We start from the raw sequence: 24746 nt of genomic DNA on the forward strand, positions 1-24746 counted from the left end.
GGATGAATGTGGATATGTGTGTCCTGTCTAAATTTGTCTGTTCAAACCTAACCACCGAGGAAGAGGATAAAGCCATCAGGTGGGCAGGGTGATGAAGTCATGAAAGTAGAATCCACATGAATGAGTATTTTTATAAATGATAGCCCAGAGAGCTGTCATATCTCTTCAAATACACGAGGATGCAAGAACGAGATGCCATTTGGAAACCAGATAGCAGTCCTCACTGTGCAGCAAATCTGCCAGTGTCTTGATCTTGGACTTCCGGGCTTCCAAGATTATATGAAAGAAGTTACTGTAGTTTATAAGTAACTCTGTCGATGGTATTTTAACATAGCACCCTGAATAGAATGAGGGAGGCAGGCACAGGCTGTACACAGAAAGGGATGCTGGAGACCAGCACAGGGCCAGTGAGGATGCTCTCTTACTGCCATTAAAGATGGAAGGACAGAAATGGTTGGAATCTTTCCAAAGGATCTAGACAAGAATTGACTGGGTCTACTTCATGTGAAAATGGTTCAGAAGGGTAAGAAGAGTTTAGAAACCAGGACATCAGAGCAAGAACAGATGGTTATGCTTTTCTGTTTGGTGAATTGGTTGGACTTGAGGAAGGAGCAGTGGCCTCCTGGCATGGGGCCTCCCTGCAGGGTTTCTGGCAGCGAATCTGGGGTGTCCTGAGAGTACAAGCTCATTCATGGTTAGGTGGCTGAAGATGAAGATCTGGAGCTAAAGAACTAGGATGAGTGTGGATTCACAGGGCTGTTAGGAGACTCTTCACTAAGGCTCAAATGAGGCAGGACAAACTGTGGGTGAGCACATCTGGCTTTACCTTTCCAAGGGTGCATATTTGAAGCAGATGATTTTTACCAGTGGGGCTTTATTCTATCCTCTCAAAGACAGGAGGCTGGGGATGCCCCTCCAGATAGTATTCATAGGGAACTTAGTAGGAGCCCTCCAACACTTTGGAGTTCTAGACAGAAGGAAGTCGGAGAAGAGAGAAAGGTCAAGTATGAGAAAATGGTTCACCTTAGTCTAATAAAGGAGGTCAGATGCATACTCTTCCATCCTGTGTCCTGTGCAAACTAAAGATGCTTCTGGAACATCCTATGGACTGAATGATAGGTGTGTACTCTAGAGCTCTCTACGGCACGTCCTGTGTGGTTAAGACTAAGAAAGTATCTAGATTCCCAGTTCATTTGTGATTCCCAACCTGGCTAGGGACTGAGTTCTCTCTTTCCGTTTCTTTCCCTCCCTCCCTCCCTCCGTCCCTCCGTCCCTCCCTCCCTCCCTCCGTCCCTCCCTCCCTCTCTCCCTCCCTCTGTCTTTCTTTCAAGTGTCCTGTGCTAGTCTCAAACTTACTATATAGTTTCTTCTTTCCCAGTACTGGATTACAAGGTGTAAGCTCTTTTGCCCAATGAGGATTGGGTTTTAACCCCCTTTTCTTCCCATAGTATGATTCTTTTCTGGGAAGGAATGTAGTCCCTGTTGTCTTCAGAGAATTGAATTCTCTGTCTGCTGTCACAATGTAAGGTGCCAGTATCTAGATTTCCTGTCATTAAAGTACCCTGCCATCCTCCATGTGGATAATGAGAGGGCACTCTGCTCATAGAGAAGGCTCGACAAGCTTGTTGATGTCAGAAGGCTTGCAAATTTCACAGGAACTTACCCAGGAGATAGGCCTGCCCAGGCCCAAACTGATGGATGCATAATATAAAGTAACCGTGGCTTGTGAGAATGGATGACTATCTGAATATTTAACTATTCTGTTTTAACAGACTCAACATTTAGACGACTGTATAGCTGCAAAAATGTACCCTTTTCTGTATGACTGAACAAGGTCCAACATAAGCCCTTACCTAAAAATCTAAACCACGGGGTTGGGGATTTAGCTCAGTGGTAGAGCGCTTGCCTAGCAAGCGCAAGGCCCTGGGTTCGGTCCCCAGCTCTGAAAAAAAGAAAAAAAATCTAAACCACAGGAATGAAGTAGGGTCTTATAGGTACACAGAACATCTGTAAGAATGTATGAATATGTGAAATACAGAATGCCAAAATCCAAAACGTTCTGACCATTGACATGAATCATATCACTCACTTGACTTCATGGGACAGGCCACAACCAACCAAAATGCAGTGTGTTCAGCATCTCCAAGGCTCTCTGAGGCCCTTGTAGATTGTGTGTGTGTGAGTGAGTGTATGTGAATGTGTGTGTGTGAGTGTGTGTGAGAGAGTATGTGTATGTGTGTGTGAGAGAGTATGTGTGTGAGTGTGTGTGTTAATGAGTGTGTGTGTGAGAGAAAGTATGTGTGTGTGTGAGTGTATGTGAGAGAGTATGTGTGTGTGAGTGTATGAGAGAGAGAGTATGTGTATGTGTGTGTGAGAGAGTATGTGTGTGTGAGTGTGTGTGTGTGTGAGTATGTGTGAGAGAAAGTATGTGTGTGTGTGAGTGTGTGTGAGAGAGTATGTGTGTGAGAGTGTGTGTGAGATTATGTGTGTGAGAGAGTATGTGTGAGAGTATGTGTGTGAGTGTGTGTGAGAGAGTATGTGTGTGAGAGTGTGTGTGAGAGTATGTGTGTGTGTGTGTGTGTGTGTGTGTGTGTGTGTGTGAGAGAGAGAGAGAGAGAGAGAGAGAGAGAGAGTGAGAGGGAGAGAGAGGGAGAGAGAGTGCTGTGTCTGTGAGTACATGTGTCCATGCACATGTATGCAGAAGTCAGAAGAGAACATCAGGTGTCCTGTTCTATCAATCTGAACCTCAATACCTTGAGACAGAGTCTCTCGCTGAACCTCAGCCCCATTGCTGTGGCACTAGGGTTACAGACATCTACCATGCTCTCTGTTCTGCCATGTGCTCTGGGCATTGAACTTCAGGTCCCTATGCTTACGTGGCCTGTGTTCTTATCCATTGTAGCATCTCCCCAGCCCATGAAGCATTTTTCCTTGATCAAGTTTTACTAGGATCCTATGAGGTTATAACACTTGTAAGAATCCTAAATCCTAAATTACCATAAAGGAATTTCAGATAAGGGACACTCAGCTGCGCGCCTGCACAATGACATGGCCACTGGCACATTAAGGCATGGGTGAAGGGAGGGCAGGGGAAGAGAGGCAAAGTCTCATGGTGTGTCTTTCTACATGGTGATTTCAAAACTTGTAAATGTAATATCTATTTTAAGAATCAAAACACTCCATACCAATAAAAAACAACAAAACCAAAAGCAGAAATCAATGAATGTAAACTAGCTCATGTCTCCAAGTTGCTTTGTGATTCCACACCGCCGCTGACAGCAACTGAGAAACGTTGCTGTCACACACAAGGCAGGAACAAACAATCACAATAAAAGCTGGAGGCCAGAAATGCAGAACAATTACTCCCTGGGTCTTGGAAGTGGGTTTTTTTTTTCTGATGAAGAAAATGGCAAGCATGCTATTTTGACAGCTCATCCTACAAGAACAAGACACCCATCAGCCGTGTTTTACAAATCTCAGCAAATGAAGTTGCTTCTGTTTTCTTCCTCCCATCACTCAGGACTGATGGGTCATTTCTTATGAATGGGACTGAAGAAATAGATTCCCAGGTTGACAGATTACTTTTGTAAGGGCGTGGTGTGGGAGGGACGATGCCATTGGTGGTAAGAAAAAAAAATGTTGCAGTAAAATACGAGAGGCACGAGGCCAGCCTTGTTATTCTGGAAGCATTAAGATACTAGGAAGATGTGATTGTTCCCTCCTTTCTGGTCAGGGGGGATTTTTGCAGTGTGAGTGTCATCATAAGCCAGGCTCTCTCTGATTCTGCCTGGGAGACCTTCATTTTTTCAAATTAATGTATTATACTATTTTAGGTAATAATGAGGTGTATAGTGTCAACTACAAATGCAGTAACAAGCCGCAGAGGGGGTATATGAAGGAACCTAGGCAGAGGAAGATGCTGTCACTCTGAGAAATGTCCCTGTGTGCTGGGGGTCATGTCACCAGTCCTTTATGCTTCATTATTAGGACATTAGGAAGAAAACCCAAGCTGGTATTTCCAGGCAAAGACCTTGTTCCTCATTATGAACAACCCTAGTGACCTCCCACCAGACTCAGCAGAGACATCTGAAACACTGAAGGAAGAAAGATACTCCCTCCTCCGCTTTGCTTGTGAGGTCAGCAGCGGGAAGATAAAGGCCAGGAGAAAAGGTGCCAAGGAGAAAGTAAGACCCCCATCTACTGTGTCTGTCGCATGGACCAGCAGAGGCAGGGGCCTCCTGCTGGAGCTGCCAAGGGGCTGCTCTTTGGGGAACAGGATGGTCCACTCTGGATCTACCATCATACGTAGTACATAGAGAATAGCATTAAAGGGAAGGATGCCACCACAAGTCAAGAGGTCCCCAGGCTCTGTGTCTCACCCTCCTGCATTCTGTCTGCAGATGTTAAATCCTGTCACACTGGTTCAAAATCTAAACACTTTTATTGTTGATATTTAAAAATATTATTATTATGTACTCAAGCTTGGTGCAAGTTAGGAAAATATCTTCTTACTGATCATAACCTCAGTGTTCCCCAGGTATGCAGGAATGTCTTTCCAGGCTTGCCCACCACAGTAACAGCCTGCCCTGGGGTAAATGCCCTGCCTCCTTCTACCTGGTCTCACACAGAGCTAATTTATACCCTAGGAAGTAAGCATCACGAGGACACCAACTGGTCTACCTAGCCACTTCCTCATATTTAAATATATTTCTATTTAACATCCTTTTAATGTTGGAATTTAAAAATAAAGCTTTTTCTGATTGGAAAAGCAATGTGTGGTTATTTGAGGACAATTCCAAAATATGTAGAAAATCTGGAAGAAATTAACAAAACGACTGTCTTAATTTCCAGTTAGAGGTACATGAGGTACATGCATCCAGCTGTGTGTGTGTGTGTGTGTGTGTGTGTGTGTGTGTGTGTGCTCGTATGTACACATGTATGCACTTATAGGTCAACACTGACCGTCTTCCTCAATCACTCTCAACTTTCCTTATGGTTTCGAGACAGGGCCTCTCACTGAACCTTGTGCTCACCGACTTGGTTCCTCAAAGATCTTCCTGCCTCTGCCCTCTCTTCCCTAGCCCTGGAATTATGGGTAACACTACCATGTTCCTCTGTTTACATGGGTTCTGGGATACTGAAGTCAGACCCATATGTTTGCATGACACAGCTACATTACTGACTCAATATCTCATCAGGGTCCCCATCTTTTCCTTTTCAAAGTATTTATTTATTTTGTGGGATTATAGCATAATGACATCATTTCCTTCTCCATTTCCTTCCTCCAAGCCCTCCCTTAAGTCCTTCCTTACTCCCTTTCAAGTTTATGGCCTCTTTTTCATTACTTGTTTTTACACATATTTTTAGGACTAACTTTTATTTATTTACATACATATTTCTTAAAACTATTCACATTTTAATCATGTTTGCCCCTCCCCCAACTCCTTCCAGAAGCTTCCTAACTGCTCACCCACTCAACTTTATGTTTTTTTTCCTCTCTTTCTGTCAAATAACCCCCCTCCCAACAAACCCCACAAAAATGAGACTTGGAACAAAGCGACGAGATAAAAAAAGCCATGCATCTTTTTTCCACTTTTCTTTTTCCTTACTGGAAGATTCTTCTTCCATGGGTCCATGGTTTTCTGATGTGTTCTATATTGAACTATAAAGCTGGACTGAGTTTTGCTTTTCTGATACCTTCTCATACAAGCATCTAGATAACAACATGGTGCATTTTACGGCAAATACAGGCCTTGGATCTAATCCATCTCACATCCGAGACACCTAGTACAGGGTCTGGGATATATCGCAGGCGTCACAGCTGGGTCAAACTCTAGCAGGGCTTTACTGTAGTGTTCCCAAGGTCTCTCTAACAAGCTGTTACTGGGACAAGCACAGAGTGTTAAATCGGTGTTAGGGATCTGGCCGTGCTGTGGAAGAAGCTTTGTTCAACTCAAGTCTGTGGAATCACACAGGGAAACCTACAAAGAAGAGCGGTTGAGGTGCGAGGGCGTCTATTGCTAAGGACTGTGACTATATAGAGAATAAGGAAGCACCAGCCATGTCTTGACTAATCAGTGCCTATTGGCTACCTTCCAGCATTCCTGCAGAGGCCTAGACCTAAAAATCACACACAAAACCTCCACGCTAAATGCTTGATAGAATATGGCTTGGCCACGAGAAATTCGTTCTTAGAGTGTGCTTGCATAATCAGCATGCAGCAGCAGCTTGGGCTGCACAGGCTGACAGGGCATTTCCAACACTCTGGCTCGTGAGGGAGAGAGGGCATTAGCTCAGCAGTAGCTCAGAGGCTGGAGATCTCAGAACATGCCTCAACTAGGGCTATAGTGTCGTGTCTCCAGGGACACCTGGCCGTGTCTCAGGACATCTGTGATTGTTAGTTGAAGTTGAAGGCTGTGTGAATAAAACTCAAGGATGTAGCTAAACATCTCATGGTGCCCAGGACAGCTCCTAAGGAGAAAGTGTTGCCTACCTCAAAACATCCTCAGGGTGTAGAAACAGTCTATTACCATAGTGGTTTCCAATCTGTTCACATACTAGGAACACTTGGGAGCCTTAAAAAAATCATATAAAAATTCCTTAAAAACAAGGGGGAAGAATCTCTTAAGTAGGGCTCAGACCCTCCATTGTGGACGTCCTCAGGGATTCTCAAATGTAGCTATAGTGCAAGGTGGAATCACCAGTTCCCAGTAAGCCCCAGAACAGAACCCTTCTCCTTGCTACAGACGCACTGGATGCTTTGCTCAAACAGCGCTTGGTAAATATTATATGCCCTGGAAGGGGGTAGACCAGTCATCTGTCATTTACACCTTACAAACTGCTGTGCTTGGTCTGTGTTGACTTTTAACCTATTGGTGGTTAATAAAAGCTGTTTTTCTCCAGAGTCAATTATTCAGTCCATCGGATGGACTTGACTTCCGGCATAACACACACACACACACACACACACACACACACACACACACACACACACACACACACGCTTTCTGCTTGAATAATTACTTCTGAAAGTGAAAGGTATGCAAACAATCTGAGCAATATATTCACACCAAAGGAGGCTGATAAAATTAACTCCATCTTTTTGTCATTCCCCCCGCCCCCCTCACCACAGGCAATGACAGGATTTAGAAACACAATGGCAAATGTGGGCCAGGAACTTCCACTATTATCGCTTGAGAAATGAAGGAAGAAAATTAACAAATAAAAAAATCCCAACTAAGACATCAAAGATAGGGACACCTGATGCTTACTGTGTTTCATTAGCATCTCAGTGATCTGGTTGGTTGACTTGATTGCATCTAATGCAGGTCTGGGGTAGACTTTCCATGGGCCCTGATATGTATATTTCTCTCTCTCTCTCTCTCTCTCTCTCTCTCTCTCTCTCATATATATGTGTGAGGGGGGGGTGGGGAGAGAGGGAGAGAGTAAGAAAGGGGGAGAGTAAGAGAGGGAGAGAGGGAGAGAGGGAGAGAGGGAGAAAGGGAGAGAGAGAGAGAGAGAGAGAGAGAGAGAGAGAGAGAGAGACTTGAAGAAGGATAAGAATGCACCTTGAAATTAAAACCATGTTGTCTATCTGCTGGCCAGCTGTTGCCCAGGAGTGTTAACCTGTGGAATTACCTGATTAAGGTTGCATAGGATCACTCAGGGACATTTAAGAACTCTGGGGCTTTACCTGGAGCTCTGTCTGGCTCTCTGGGGCAAATGTCTATAACACAGCCTCATTTCTGTCCCTTGTGAGGGACAGAGATGCCTAAGTAAATGAGCCATTGGGACAGATGGGCTCTACCGCTTGCCAGGTGAGAACAAGAGAGGTAGAAATTGGAAGGACATGAACAGTGTCTTGAAATAGTGCTGAGGTAGGAGACAGCTCTGTAGGAGGCAGGGAAAGGGTAAAGAGAGGCTGAGCCCCAGTGGGAAGACAAGACGGGACTCACATACACAGGGGAGACTCTTCTATATGAAAGGAATGGCACTGCACAGCTCCAGGGGCAAAGAACTTGGCTGTTGGGAGAGTTTCACGTAACACGAGGCTGGGTAGGAGTCTGGGATGAGAAGAGAGATTGAGTCTGGAGAGGCAGCTAGGGCAGACATGAAGGCTCAGTGTAGTACATGTGGGTAGTGTGCACGAAGGAAGACAGTTGTAGAAAAATGGTGGGCATCCTGAAGATAAGTGGCAGAGTGGAGAGAAAGATCCTGAGTTTGGCTCAGAAGGTCCCGGAATTTCTCCACACTCTTTCTGTGTGATCCTCGTGAGCTGACACGGGGGTGTGGAGGAGGGTTCCTGTGGAAGAGCACAGGCAGAGATACAGACAGAGCCATCAGAGCCCAGGAAACTTAAGGGAAGGGCTGAGCCCACACAGAGTCAGCTAGCTCTCTAGAGATAGGGGAAGAACCTGGAAAACCGGAGGGAGGGACAGGGGGCCCCTTTATGTAGGTAAGAATTATACTGAGTACCTAGAGACCCAGAAGGAAAAAAATGCTAAAAAGAGAGAAGTGGGAAGGGAGGGGAAGGGGAGTAAGGAATGTAAGCCTTTGTTTGGCATTTCTTCAAAATACTGCTGCAGAGTCTAGAGACTCAAATTGCCTTTTGCTCTTTTTGGATGTCATCCCAAGGTTCCCCTTGACTCCAGGCCAAGTACTCACATGCCAGGAGTGAAGTAGGGAGGACTCATTACTTGGCCTGACACAGTCTCTCAGCGTGAAGTTCTGGAAAAGTCTGCAGCGTTTTTTTTTTTGTTGTTGTTTGTTTGTTTGTTTGACTCAACTACTACAAGGGCCCCATGTACTATGAGCAGGACTCTTATCTTCAGGTCCTTCCTATGGCAGCTGGAATCAGGGCCACCCAGAGGATCGTCTCAGTGGGGAAAGAGTGGAATCCCATGACTACCCTGGTAGGCAAGGTGAAGCTCCATGTTAGAATGGAGAGTTTGTGTCTGGGGAATAGGCGTCATGTCCCAAAGCCAGTCCTAGCCTTCTGCCTCAGAGTGAGTTCCTCTAGCTCTTCAGTTTCAGCAAGGGAACAACGGGGCCTGGAGAGACTGCACTCAACAGACCTCTATCCCTGCAAGATCCACAGGGAGTGCCGAGGCTGCAGGGTTGACTCAGTGCGCCCTAGAGAAAAGGCCTCCTGGGTCTCAGGACTTGGGTCTCAGGACTTGGGTCTCAGGACTTGGCCTCTTTGGGTCACTTAGGTTTTCATCATAGGACAGTGGCTGAAACGAACTATTAGCAGAACTTTCTGGATATTAAAATGTCAAGGAAGTATGTTCTTATGAGAAATAATAGCTTGTGTTTTTATTTGAACCGTTCTCCAGGTCCCAACCCCCTTTTAATATTTACTTCCACTCACATAAAGAAATTGCATTATCATCTAGTTTATGAAATCGGGTCCTCCCAGCCCCCAATCTGTGGTGATTTATTTCCTTTATAGAAAATGTTAATAACTGGCCAGGAATCTAAATCTTAAAAGCAAGCAAAAATGAAGTCTTTGAAAATGAAAACAAATGATTCATTTTTTTTTTCTTTCAGGGAACTGCTGCTCCTTAAGATGCAGGAGGCTAGGTGGGGAGGAAATAAATGACTGCATTACCTCCCTGAAAGAAGTCCCCACGGCTGTTGTCTTTTCCTTCCCATCTGTGCACTGTATGAGAAATTATGAAGTGCGTCTGGGGCAATAGTGTCCCTAGTTAAAGGAACCCAAGGATCAAAGACAGACACTTCCAGAAGATGGCTACCGTGAAAGAGACAAATATATCCGGGAAGGAGCAGGTACCCAAAGACTCCAAGTCAAGAACTCCGACGGGAGAAATGAGGGATCATTTTGGAGTAGCACACACTGGAATAGGGTATTGGGGGGGGGGTCCATGAGATTTGTCCAACTGAAGAGAGAAGTACAAAAGAAAACTGCAGAGAGAAACCTGAACAGCCACCTAGGGCGGAAGAAGACATCTGGAGATGAGAGTTGAGGATGGACATGGGCCAGGCTCAGCGCCCTACAGGAGGGCATGAGCTGGTCATTTGTAGTGTCACAGAAATCCTTCTGGCTGAAGTGTGGTGGAAGAGGGTTGTCTTGGAAGGCTAGCTAGGTGACAACTGGACGGGTCTCAACAAGAGAAGGAGGACAGCCTGCACAGCTGCAATGGCGGTGTGACTCAGGCTAAGGAAAGATGCAGAGGCCCCTGTGAGGCGGGAACAAGCTGGCTGCGTAGGGGGTCATTCGGCACCAGATGTTCACACAGAGAATGGGAAGGTGGCAGGCTGGTGGCCAAATTAAAAATTCATGTGGAGGAGGAGGAGAAAAACAAAAAAGACTCTGGGAAGAGAGAAGCGGGTGGGAGACACTTAGTTGGGAGGCAAGAGGTGGAAGGGACCTGAGAGAGGAGGAGGCTGAGCTACAGTCGGCCTCTGGCTTTAATTCAGCCTTCCCTTCCCGTTACTACAGAATTTCATGGTGGGCCTCTCACTATCTCACTATTATACACAGCCTTATTCCATGACTCCTTCTGTGAGTATCTCATGCCACGGACACTTTTCCAGCTGCATATAATACACACACACACACACACACACACACACACACACACACACACACACACAATATAATATAATATAATATAATATAATATAATATAATATAATATAATATATACAATGTCCCCTCTGAGTTTTACTTTCAGCTGCTCCATCATGTGTCTTAGAGGCTTGACGAACTGCCCTGTGCAATTGCCCTCCTGACAGACCAGCGCAAAGGAACAGCTGCAGCAAGGCGAGGACGGTACTGGGCACTCTGGCCCCGGAGAGGCCTGTGGGCAGCTGTGGCTGCCTGGAGCCTACCCTCTCCCCTGCACCCCAAGGTTTTTGATTACCGTGCTATTGCAGCCGGCGAAGCAGGCTGACAGATAGGTGATGCCATCGGCCCCGCACACTGGCGTGAAGGAATCTGTCTGGCATTCACAGTTGTTGTTGCACGGAGAGTAGGGGTCAAGGGGCGAGCCACGTGCTGAACTGGAAAAGAAGGGTTGAAGGGGACTCATTAGAAGCAGGGCTAACGCTGGTGACAGCACTGCCTCGATGGGCCTCGTGGTGCCCTTGTCCAGGGTGCTTACCTAGCCTGACTCTCTCCCGCCATCTTATTCCTGGCTGCCCTGCAAGGGCCTGTGCAGGGCCACTGCTGAGAGTCCGGTCTGTACCCCTTGAAAGAGTACTAGGCTGGGTAGCTGGCTAAATGGCTTCTGGGCTCCTCCCAAAGTGGAGAGGAAGGATCTTTTTGCCTTTGTAACCATGTGCCCTTTGAGCTGAAGGCAGCTGGGGCTCAGCTTAGGGTCATTCAGTTCTTACCTTCAACTACTCCTGTGCTGCTGGGCACCCCACCCACTCCTGCATACAGGATGCCCAGCCTGGCTGTAAGCTTCTGATTGGTTCAATATCCAGAGACATAGAGGGAAAGCGCTAGGGTACTTTGCGCTTGCCTCTGCAGTGAAAAGACGCAGCTACCAAGAGCGCACAAGCTGGGAAAGAGACATATGGTGGAGTCCAGTCTGCAGTCCCAGAAGAAGGAAGTGACTTCAGTACTGTCATGTCCTACTGTGTCCTAAGGCTCAGAGTGCTTCCTGATAACACAGTAACATGGGAACCCCTGGCTGCTTTCATCACGCTCTGTTGGAGGAATCCTATGTTATCATTTTTTTTTTTTGTTCTCAGTATAATCCCACAAGCTTTATCAAAGGGGAAATCAAGGCTGAGCCGGGAGACTCATGTGTCCAGATGCATGAGTGCCTGAGTGTTGAGGATGGGTTAGTGCGACCTGAAGGACAGCCAGAATGCAGCATGTCCTGGGCTACACTCTTCAGCTCAGGGTGCTCTCAGAGTCCCATAAGGAAAAGAGACAGTGGACACAGAGATAATATAGTCCCATAACGCATTTGAACATCAATCACTATAAGGGCTCTAGTCCATGGTCCCAGGAAGATAATCAAGGCTTAAGAAAAGGGATACCATAGCAACAGGCTGGTTCCTGCTCCTCCTGCCTTCCCTCCCATCTTGTCTTTATCCCTCTCTTCCCGTTTAAACATGTTCACTAGGGGCCTGACCCAATAATGACCATGTGAGCTGGATGGGGGCTTCTGACTCATGTAGGAATTACTGAAATTGATATCTTTTATTTTGAGCAGAATTTTGATAGAGGTTTTATTTTTATTCTCATCATTTTCATTCCCATCGTTCCTGAAGTCAAAGTCAGAAAGAGCAAGTGGACTGGAGAATGAATGTTTGCTCTGTACTCTGCATTGTCTTGCTGTGGGGGAGAACAGCTCAACAACCAGAAGACGGGCTGAGTCTTCCAACTGCGAGTAAGGAACTAAGGCCTCTGTGCTCCTCTGCTCTGGATCCCTCGAGACCACGTTGGCTCTATTAGCCTGTGGTGGGCAGTCCAGGTGGCCTTGGGCATGGCTGAGCTCTCCCTATGAACCCACAGTGAAGGTGGCCCAGGGGTGCTTGGGCAGGGTCAAGTTAAAACTTTAGGTACTTACTTGTTTCCATAGCGAACAGTGACCCCGGCCACAGGGCCTGTGTCACAGCCCAGGAAGAGGAAGGAGACGTAGCAGGCTGTGGACACCAGGTTGACCAGCATGGCCATCCGAATGGCCCCCAGAGCAGACAGGCTCAGCTTCTTCACCAAAAGGCCACCCAGAAAGATGCCCAGGCAGGCACAGGGGATTGCTGTCATCCCTGAGGAAGCAGAACAGTGGACTATGAATGGCAGAGGAGGGACTGGTGGGTATCAGTGGGCCCTGCGTCTCCGTGTGACTCTCAAGTCTTCACAGAGGGTCTTAGGTCTGTTCCCAGAGAACTCTCAGATAACTAAGGGGGACAGTTGTTGGGAGCCACAGTATACACAGCTGGCATATCACACCTGATGCCATACACAGCTGGCATATCACACCTGATGCCATACACAGCTGGCATACCACACCTGGTGCCATATACAGCTGGCATACCACACCTGGTGCCATATACAGCTGGCATACCACACCTGGTGCCATACACAGCTGGCATACCACACCTGGTGCCATACACAGCTGGCATATCACACCTGGTGCCATACACAGCTGGCATACCACACCTGGTGCCATACACAGCTGGCATACCACACCTGGTGCCATACACAGCTGGCATACCACACCTGGTGCCATACACAGCTGGCATACCACACCTGGTGCCATACGTGCACAAAGCTAACGTGCAGCCAACCAAGAGATGAATTCAGAACACTGGGGACCAAGGGTGAAATCCAGGAAATTAAATATTGGGAAGCAATGATACCGGCTCTGCATCAGTATTTCTTTGTTTGTCTCCCCCACCACCCCTTCCTTTTTGGTGTTTTGGTGTTATTCTATAGACCAGGTTAGCCCAAAACACTTGGCAATGCTAAACAGCTACCCAAGTGTTGGGACTCAAGGCATATCCCAACAGGTTCAACTTCTATGTGAACTCAACTCTCCCGTTCCCTCCCCTCCTCTCCTCTCCCCTCCCCTCCTTTCCCCTCTCCTCCCCTCCTCCTCCTTCTCCTTCTCTCTCCCTCCCTCCCTCCCCCCTCCCTCCCTCCCTCTCTGAATGTTTGTATGCATGTGCACATATATGTGCCTGTGTCATGTAGCAGCCAGAGGATATCCTTGGGTGACATTTCTCAGGCACCTGTTTCTGAGACACCACCTCCCTTTGGCTTTTTTATTGGTTGGTTGTTTTATTTTGGTTTTGGCTGTGGAACTCAGGACCTTAAGCACCCTGGCTGGCACTTAACTATCCTTGTGCATTTCTGAAGTGGCCTGGACAAGGGACTTAAGATCAACCGAAGAGTTTTTGCTGGAGGAGATGGTTCAGTAGGTAAAGAGACAGCACGATGGCTGGAGACCAGGTCCCCAGAACCCATGTGAATGCCAAGCAGGCCTGGTGGCACACCTGGAACCTCAGTACTCAGGGATTGGATACCTGGGACAAGGTAGACTAGTAAAAACTGCAAAGCTCCAAGCTCAGCAAGAGATTCTGCCTCAAAAGATTAAGTGCTGAGTAGCTGAGGAGGACATGGACATCAACATGATGCTCACACACATATGACCACACATGTCAGTGGAAGACACACACTTAAACATATGAACATTCACCCTCTATTCACACACTTGAAGGCATATATAAATATATACAAGCAAACAGAAATACATGCAACACAGACACACACGTACTTACACATGTGAAAGCATGCATGCATGTACACGTAAATACACACACACACACACACACACACACACACACACACACACTCTGAGAATTTTTATTTTCTCATGAGGACAAGGAAGGCTTATGGTAGGCTCCAGGGCTGTTTACCAAAGGTTGAAGGGCTCACAAATCTGAGGAGGACACCATTTAGCCAGGTCTGCTATACCTCAGAAAGCAGTGTCAACCAGTCACTATGTTCTGCAGCACTTGGTGAATAAAGGGCGAGCATTCAATCTCTCTCTCTCTCAGACACAGAGCTATCTCCAAGGCAGAAAACCCGAAGCCTGTTCCCAGGATTCCCAAAGACCCAGGGTGTTGTCAGAAAACCAAAGGACCCTGCTGTTCCAATCGCCTGTTTGCTGTGGCTCTGTTCTGATTCATTTCATCTATGACTCAGCTTTAAATTACCGAGTGTCATTTATCTACTGTGTAGATTATGCATGGCTAATTTTCCAGTCTACTCGGCCTCCTCCCTGCCAATCAACGGACCCCCAGGTCAATCAGCTACATCAACCAGCTGGTAAGTGCTACGGGAATGCAAATTAATTTTTTGTATTAGGGTAAGAAAATATAATCAGGAAGGCTTAGCTTGCCAAGACACTAACCTGTATGTAAAACAGACCAGGACCTGTGTGTCACTGGACGCTTCAGACATCTGGGCTTAGTTTTCCAGCCTTTGGTATGAATATGAAGATATGACCTTGTTCTGTGTGCATCCATCCCCAGTCCATGCCACTGAGCACCCCAACACCCAGTTTTCCTACTTTCTCTCCCTAGAAGAGTCTAGATGCCCAGGGTGCCACAGCCTTTGCATATGCTTTGGTTCTATTCCTAGGATACTCTTCCAATTTTCCTTGGCTGATCTTCTCCCTTTCCAAGAGGCTTCATCAGTCCCTAGTTCTCTGGTGACATGGAAAGGGGACTTAATATCAGGAGAGATGGATCAGTGGATAAAACACAAATGAGAGGGACAGAGTTGGGATCTCAGAAGTCAAGTAAACCTGGGCAGGTGGTGGCTCAACTGTAATCACACACTGTTGAGGAAGAGACATGGTAGGCTAGCCAGCTAGACTGGAGGAGCTCTGGGCTCAGTTACCGTCTCCCGCTATCCACCAGCAGGATTCCTGTTTCCATGGCTCTCCCTGCCATCTAAAGCTGCCCTGTTTATTTTTACCCATCCTGTCTCTTGCTCTCATCCTTTATCAATGTGAAGCTTCCAGAAGGACGGAGCACCCTTCAGATCCCATTCAGTCCAGCCCAATCCCTAGGGATGGCATTCAGGCACCCCTTTGAGAATGAATGGATCTGCAAGCACATTGGATCTGTGTGAATAAGCCTTGGTGACAACATGCACACTCCCAGAGAGCATCCTGGGCTTTGTTTCATTTTCTAGTTGAGACAGTGGGGGTGTCACCTGGTGATGATGGTAACCATGGCAACAACAGGATTTCAGCACCTTTTCTCCCAGTCACTATTAGCTTTCCTCTCTCTCCTTCTCCAGTGTGTGTACATGTCCAAAACACCCGTGGCCACTGTCAGAACTTCCCAGGACCAAAACTTCCTCCTCATTAGATTAACTAATGCAGATTGAGCCCTTTTAATCTGCACTCATAAATCAATGTCATCGCCTCATGGACTGTCTACCCTGCTCTGCTCTGAACTCTGACCCATCTGCTGATGACTTTGTGGGTGGCCTGTATGTAGCCTTGAACGTATAGATTGGGATAAGTGTATGCACACCTTCTTCTGAGAGTTCAGGAGCTATTCTGAGAGCATCTCCTTACATCAGCCTCCCCTAGTGTACCCTGCCAGCTTCTCCTGCAGTGTGTTCTCCCCAGTACAGACTGACTGGATCTATGCCACAGGCTAGATGTCTACAGGGACAGGGGATACCTGATGCCAGCCTGCCTGGAGAACAGGAGGATGCCCCCACCCACTTTTTCTTTCCACCTTGTTAAGTGCTCCAACATGCAGGCATCACTGGGAAACAAACAGATGCTAGGCAGTAGAATTGTTTTCCTGACCTTCTGCCCCCAGACTATAGATTTGTTTGTTGATAGAAAACTTAGGCATTTCTTCTAAAATAGAACCTGGTCCTGAGGATGCAGCTGTGTAAGCACAATCAAAGCGGAAGATACAGCAGCAGAGAAACCCAGGGTTTAGAGATAAACCCTGGGGTGCTGGAGGACTAACCCCCAGATTCTAGAGACAACAAAAACTATAGCTTCTATTACAGGGGAATGTGTTTTTCTCCTCTGTCCTGCAGGCATTGAAAAGCAGGCTGCAGTTTACTAAGGCTTACCTAAAAGTGGAAGGTAAGAATGATTAGTGGGGGAGGGGGGAAGTTTGCATTCCACAGTAGTTTCCAGGGAGAGAAAACTGTGGTGTGCTCTCATAATTGTCAGGGTTTAGATTTCTTTTTAAACTAGAATGTTGTATCCTGTGAAACACACAAAGACCACCCTGGTAAACTTTACAATTTGGAAAATTGGATGTGCAGACACCTGCACGACCAGCACTCAGGTCAAGCTTAGAACAATTCCAGATACGCTGGGGCTTGGGACTGCTTGACCCTTGGCACTTTCACGAGAGCCAGGAGTAGGGGCGCACAACTGGAATCACAGAGCTGGACTGCAGGGAGACAGGTCGAGCTCAGCCACATGCTGGCCAGCTGGTTCAGTGCGGAAAAAGACTTTGCATCAGAAACTAAGGTGGAGAGGGACCGAAGAAGACAACCTGCTGTTGACCTCTGGCCTCCACATGCATGTGTGTGAATGTGCACCTGTATACACATGTATATAACACACATACACACACATAGACACACACTGCACACGCCTACAAACGAATGCATGCATAAATGCATGAAGGCACATGCGTGCACGAACACACACATACACACACACACACACTGCACATGCCTACAAATGAATGCATACGTAAATGCACAAATGCATGTATGCGCACATGCTTGTACACACACATACACACACACACACACACACACACACACACACACACACACACACACACGGGCACTTGCAAGCTGCCTAAGAGGCTCCCGGGTACCTCTTTGTAGTCTTCAAGGACATCTGTGACTTTGGCTTCTTTTACTTTAATTGGCAATTCATTTTTTTTTAAAGTCCCATAAATACCTCCTTCTCTTTGTGTGTGACATCTTTCAACTAGTACACATTCCCATGGAAGCCTGTGTGAGAATTCGTCCTTTCCCGAGCCGTGTGGTATAGAATGAACAGTCTATAGTTTATTTACCCATTCTGCCGTAGACAGACATTTGGGTTAGTTCCAGTGTGAGATAATTATGCATAAAGCTGCTCTGAATGTTGTTATATATGCATATGTAAATGAGTGGACCTAAACACTCCAGTCTGTTGGATAAGTGCCCAGAAGCAGAACTGATGGATCACAGCACAGGCATATGCTGAGCTTTAATGGGTGCTGCAAAAACTGCCCAAAGCAGAGGCTCCCCTGTGCATTCCCACTGCAGTGTGGATTCCAGTTGCTCCTCATCCTCACCAGCACTCAGCACTATCTATCCCATCAGTGTGCCACAGCGCCCCCTTTAGGTTTCATGTGCATGTCCCTCATCACCCATGCTGGTCAGCATCCTTCTAATTTGTTGGCCATTTTGTGAAGCAATGGGAAATTTCTCTCCCTCACCCTCGCCCTCTTCCCCTCCCCCCTCTGTGTATGTAAGTATGTGTGTGTATGTATATTCATTTGTGTGCATGCACAGATGCACATGGGTATATGGGTGCTGGTAGCTGAAGTTTGCTACCTTTACCCATGGATCTCCACTTTATTTAAAGTTTTTATTTTATTTTATGTATACGGTCATTTTCCCCGCATGTATGCTCATGCATTGTGTGTATGCCTGAGGCCAGAGGAGAGCACTGAATCTCCCAAAACCTGACTTATTTGCAGTTGTGAGCTCCCATGGAGGTAGTGGAATTTAACCTAGGTCCTCTCAAAGAGCTCTTAGCCATGGAGACAGCTTACCAGCCTCTCTACCTTATTTTCTGAGATGCAATAGCTCACTGAATTCAAGAGTTTACCAGTTGCTTAGACTGGATCCCTAGTGAACTCTGGGGATCTGCCTGTCTCTTCTTCCCTCAGCCATGAGGTTATAGATGTGCCCTGCCTTGATGGGCTTTTAAGTAGGTGCCGGGCACCCAATATCACATCCTCATCCTCATGCAGCAGGGACTTTACCAATCAAACTGTAAGATTTATGATTTTTTATTTTAGGTATGCATGCTTTGCCTGAGTGTATATGTGTGCAAACACCATGTGCATTCCAGGTGCCTGCAGGTCAGAAGAGGGTATGGGATCCCTTAGAACTAGAGCTATGGATGGTGTGGGTCACTATGTGGGCATTGAACCCAGGTCCTCTGTAAGAACAATTAGTGCTATTAATTGCAGAGCCATCTCTCCAGCCCCACCCCAGGAGATGCTAAAGGGTATGATAAGGAAACCCTCCTATTCTTCCCAGTTGACAACAAAGATGAAGTCTAGGAGTTGGAACCCTCTGCCACCTGGGCATACATTGTACTCAGCAACCTTAATCACATGTCCCTCTTCTGCCCTTTCAGAGGAACAGCTGAGCTCTTGCTAGGGCTGTCCACTCAGGTTCCCTCCCTTCTGCAATTCCCTTCTGTTTCACTGCTTAGAAATCTTTTATCTTTAGTGTTTTAGCTATCTATGCTATTAACCAAGATCCCCTCTTCAGCCCTCAACTGAATGCAGGACATCACCAATTATGTATCATTCCTATCAAGTTTACATTGGAACTCAGCATCCTCAATTGCTTTGTTCTCGACAATCCTAGTCAAGTTCTGAGGTGGTCAACTCAATTAATGCAGCCTGTCGATCATATGAAGAGTGAAGAGTAAATTCCTCTCACATGAAAAGCAGTCTAAGGTATACTCTGTGAACATACGGTCCACCCCACCTCGGCAATGCTGCTTCTCGGGAGGGCAGATTGGTTTTCTTAACTCGTCTTTAAATGATTAGAAGTAGATGCCTGGTGAGAACTGTAAAGCCTCGCCTCACACTGGGAAAAATTCTGTGATCCATTAGTTATGCCTGCCATGGGCATGGTCAACAGCATGGGCATGCCTTCTTAACTTTATTTTTTCAAGATATTATTGCGTATGTATATGTGGGGAGGAGTGATACAGTGTATTTTGAGATCAGAGGACAACTTTTTGGAGCTGGCGGTCTTCTTCCACCTTCATGAGAGCTCCTGGGATCAAGTTAGGACACTTGTGTAACAAGCTTTACCCACTGACCAATCTCTCTGGCACATGGTTATATCCTCCAGGATCTGTATTTGTGAAGTGTGGGTTTTATGCTGCTAAGATCATTCTCATTGTCTAATAAAAATCTACTAATCTTTTAAGATGGACTTCCATTGCTCTCTTCTATCATATATGCTTCAAAATTTCCCATTCACGTTAGACAAGTGATTTCCTGGCCTCTTGCGATGCTTCCTACATATATCGTATATATCATTGTGTTTTCTTAAAACACTTTTTTAAAGTATTTTTATTCTGGCTCTGTGTGTCCTGGTACCCACCCATGTGGTCAGAGGACAACTTTTGGAGTTGATTCTCTCTTCCAGCCATGAGTTCTGAGTATTCAACATGGGTCGTCAGCCTGGAGCAACAGATGCTCTCCCTGCTGAGCCTTCTCACTGGCCCTAATAGTATGTTTTTAGTAGCTGTGAAAACATCACTCTGAAGTTCCTTGAATTGAAAGGATACGCATTATACCATGGCTACTACCTTAGTACACTTCTTCGCACTTTTTGGAGCTCCGTGCATTCTTTGAGCATGTTGGTAAAGCAGGAGGACAATGAGACCCACTCACCGAGCAGCTGGTTGGCAGAGGAAGTGGTGAGGTTAAACTGCTGTTCCAGGTACTTGCCCAGGAAGGCAGCGAAGCCGGCCACCACAGCAATCTCCATGCAAGCAGCCAGGACGATGCAGGTGAACACAGGGTTTGAGAGCAGGTGCTTGGTGACCTTGGGAATCACTGTAAGGAAGGAAGAACAGAAAGCAAGGTCAAGGTCATACATGTTGAGTGCTTACTTTAAGACCTTCTTAGACCCCTCATTGATGCATTCTTGCCTGTTTCTTTAAACTATACCATGTGGAGCATCCCCTGGGGGGTGGGGGGAGTGTTCCTCAGGCCAGAATCTATATTTTGTAGGTTATTTGTAACTGAAAACTCTGGCTTCCAAACCACAACAAAATCCCACAAATTAATCCATTTTTCTACTAAAACAGGCTGCTTTACCTTGCTTCTATTCCACAACTTCAGGAGTTTAAGTCAAAGACCTTTTACAAGAACTTTTCATCCCTCACTCTACTCCAAAAGGAAATCATCTTGGGATTGTGATTTCCAAAATGGAAACTGCAACATATATATATTATACATTTTAAATGTGAAAATATTTAGGCATGCTTCGATGTGCCCCCTAGAGGTTCACCATTTAGAACCGTGCTCTGTATGAGTACTGGAAGAATATGTTTGATGTCATTGGTATTGAGAAAGAGAGGAAACCCTTGTCCTTTAGAACATAGGCATGAGCAAATCAAGTCCTTCCCTCCACTCCCTGGACGGCTCTCACTGGACGGCAGAGCTGGGGCATCCCAAGGGGGTCTGAGTTACCAACCTTGATTTGATCACACCCTACACAGTAACTAGTGGGATCAGCTTAGGCTTTTTTTTTTAAACTGCTCAAATGTTCACAGTAAGGAGAGCCATAACAAGGAGTCTGGGGTAGTAGTCTGGGCTTTTAGCATATGTCATGGTGCTGGGATGTCTCCGGGATGCCCTACCCTTCTTTCCTCCAGTTGCATCCATGTCTCATGCTAGGTCCTCTTGGTCTACTGTAATACTCTTCTCTCAAGCTTTTACCACACAAGTTCCCTTCCTCCCAGGTGGCCTTTCTTCATTATCCAACCTGACCCAGAAGAGGCTCCAAGACAGCCAAAGGCTCTTAGGGATCCAGAATAGTTGGCTTTTGGTATACATACTCTGAAGCTTCTGTTCCGTTCTGTTACCTCTCAACAGGGCCCAGTAGTAGTGTGGGGAGGTTGCATGATCTCATCTTGTTTGTTGGCCTCTATTTTCCTTACAGTGTGGTTTCATAACCCACAGACACTTCCTTTTACATTGGCGCTTTTTAAAAATTGGAGATTTGTTTCTGTGCTTTGAAAATAAGGACATTGCTTAGGAGTCCAGCAGTGAGAATTCTCACCACATGCTCTTCAACTGACTCTCCTCAGTTATGCTGTGGTAACACATCCTGGATGGTTCTAGAACAGTCCTGTCTCATCAGGATTGACACCTTTACTTGATTTAGTGTGTGTGTGTGTGTGTGTGTGTGTGTGTGTGTTGCAGGTGCATGTACGCCAAGGCATGTGTATGAAGGTCAGGGGTCAGCCTTGGGTGTCAGTCTTTGCCTTTTACTTTGAGATAGTCATCTCCTCATTGTTTCCTACCACATATGGCAGGCTAGCTGGTCTGCAGAGCTGCCGGGAATCCTGTTTCCACCTCCCATCTCTATGAGGTTAGACACTTGTCCTGCTCATCCAGCTTTTATGTAAGTTCTGGGGATTGAAACTCAGGTCCTTATAATTACATGGCAAGCACTTTTGCCCACTGAACCATCTCCTCAGTCCTTACACTTGTACTCCTTCAGTACAGATGCAGTTTTCTGTGGACTGTGTTTCCATCAGTGGTTTGTTCGCTCTGTGGAAGCCAGTGGTATTTGCAAAATAATTAACCAAATATAGCTGGTTCATCAAGTGCCATGGCTTAAGACAAGCAAACTGATTTCAAGTAATTTGAAGACAAGTCTTATGTAAATCACAAATCATTTTCTATAAATAGCAAAGATGGAGGCAAAATGTAGGTTACTGCAAACATTGTCCAAGTGCTGTGCCTATGATTAGATTTGGGGCTGGCTGGGAATGTGGCTCAGTTGGGAGAGTGGCTTTCCTAGCGTGTACAAAGCCTTGGGTTTGCTCTCTAAGTCTGCACAAAACAGGTGTGGCACATGCTGGTTATCCCATCCCTGGGAGGTAGCAGCAGGAGGATCGGGAGTTTAAGATTATAATATATATAATGTGTTTGGGGGCCAGCCTGAGATACACCAGATCCTGTCTCAAAAAGGATGGGGGATCAGATTTTACTATACTCACATTACTAACAAAAACAAGGAAAGTAATAGGGTGTACTCCTTTCTCTCTGTGCACATAGAACAGATCAGACACAGAGATTAAGTATTAGAAAAACCCACTGAGTGCCTATGGCCACATCAAATGAACAGGTGGGCCGAGAACCTAACCCTGCACTCCAAGGTGATGAATTAGCCAGCTGTCCTAAGGAAGAGAGATAATTACACAGGCACAATTGCATCTCCTAGGAGACGAAACCTCCAAATGGCCCATCTAATTAGAATAAAATAATAATAGGAGACACATAAGTTTTTAATAACGCTAACAGACAAGCACCATGCATCAAAATGACAGAACAATAGGCCGGGGACTGGCAGATATACAAAACTTAAAATTTATCATCTCTGGGAAAGATATCAAGTTTCCAAAGTGAAGCTCTCCAGAGGGGAGGAGGATTTTAAGGGTTTAGTTACAGCACTGGACTGGACCAGAGGACTGGAAGCTCAGGATTACTGTGAGCTGAGGCACGGATCTGATGTCCAAGGGGATTTAGACAATAACCTAGGTTGTTTGACATGTGTTTCTGAGGCTTTAGGAAGGCAACTTTAGGGTTAACTGAAAGCACACAGAAAAATTAAAGCCCAAACTTTACATAGGGTGTGAACAAAGATTTTAAACAAACAGCCTCAGGTCTTCGCACTTCATGCCGGTACACTGTGCTTAGAGCTTCCTGGTCTTTATGGACACCCGTGTTCTTATCCTTTACAGGCCTTTTAAACATTTATGGCAATCTGACTTTTTAGAAGTATTCATTTCAAATGAATGCCTAGGAGTGTTTGCTTTTAAAATCTGCGTTTAAATGTTAAGAAACTTTCCTTTGTTAAATCCATATTGTTTTTAAGCATTGCACAAACACTCAGAGAACTGTTGACTCTGTGGTGTTTGAGAAGGTAGCTTAACAAATATGGAAGATGAACACCACAGTCACAAACAGAGGGTGATCTGTTCTTCCCCGTCAAAGGTGTCTTGGGCGTGAAGAATCCATCACGGTCAATCCTTGTTGATGAGCCAGGGCAAATATGAGACAGTGTGTGTGCCAAGCATGAGGCCATTCTGTACCCAGGATAAGGTTCTGCTGAGTTATAGCCACACACGGCAGAGAGAACAGTATGGACCACACCCTGCGATCACAGGACCTATTAGAATGGGTGAATGTGAACAGGAGAGTCCTGGCTGCTGTTGCGTAGTGTGAAACACAACTGCTACTTAGTCATTACGCTCTTTCGGAATGATGGCGTCTAGATGCTGGAAGCAACGGGACAGGGTTGGGACAATCCAGCTAGGATGCTCTTACTGTGTGCTTCATTTCCTCAGTTGGAATGCAGTCTCTGCTGAGAGAGACTCCATCCAACAGCCAAGTTTATCTGCCTCCAAAATGACACTGATGATGATTTGAGTCAATTGCCACATCTCTTTAGACCTTAGTAGAGCCGTAACTCTTCATCATAACCTCCATGATCTGTTCGGGGGTAGGAAGGGCCCTCGTTCCATGAAGGCGACTTCAGTTAATAGAACATTTCTGTACTTCTGCAAGCTTTTAATTATTCCTGAGTTCATTCCGTCCTGCAGGAAGGGCTCTTTGTTAAGACAGGAGTCTTTCTGCTTGTCTTAATGCCTAATGACTAATTTCTCCTTGAATTAGATGTTAAAAATCATTAAGTTCAAGAATCGTTGGACTGAAGGAAGGACTGGGACACCTTATTTGCATGACCCTTTTCTCTTTGTAGCCAACTTGATTGGCTTCCAGAAATGACAGCTTCCTCCCACATTCTTCCTCCCACCCACAATTTTATTGCAATAACTTGTAGCTATCAAAAGCTGACTCCATTTTTACAGGTTCAGCCCACCTTCAATACTCCTGCTTGGAAATGAGGCCTTAATTAGCTTGACTGGAAGGCTGTCTTAGTGCTTCGAGTGTATTGCAAAACCATAAAATCCAACCTTTCTAGGAGGGAGTAGCCCAGAAAAACAGAGGCTGGTGAACCAGGGCTGTAACAGGCCATTGAACATCTGCATCCCCCACAAGCCATTTAATCCTCTTTACTGATTTAGTCTTAGTACTGGAGCTGGGTGGAAGGAGTTTGAATCATGCAGTTCTACCAACAGAGGTAGAGGGACCTTTTCAGCTCTCTCTAGGAGCCCACTGATGTCACCAGGATGGTACAAGACTGGAAACCATGCAGG

The 24746-nt window shown here is 46.1% G+C and overlaps 1 protein-coding gene across 1 annotated transcript in view; it reads right to left on the reverse strand.

Moving 5' to 3' along the window:
* Positions 1-24746, reverse strand: part of Slco3a1 (solute carrier organic anion transporter family, member 3a1) — a 281800-nt gene that overhangs the window by 32803 nt on the left and 224251 nt on the right. Inside the window, exons 5-7 of the mRNA NM_177481.2 lie at positions 20185-20349; positions 12549-12747; positions 10887-11025 (exon numbers count right to left, since the gene is read on the reverse strand). Coding sequence (NP_803434.2) covers positions 10887-11025; positions 12549-12747; positions 20185-20349 — 503 coding nt within the window. The remainder of the gene's footprint in view (positions 1-10886; positions 11026-12548; positions 12748-20184; positions 20350-24746) is intronic.

Source organism: Rattus norvegicus, chromosome 1, assembly GCF_036323735.1.
Source record: "Rattus norvegicus strain BN/NHsdMcwi chromosome 1, GRCr8, whole genome shotgun sequence".
Taxonomy (NCBI): domain Eukaryota; kingdom Metazoa; phylum Chordata; class Mammalia; order Rodentia; family Muridae; genus Rattus; species Rattus norvegicus.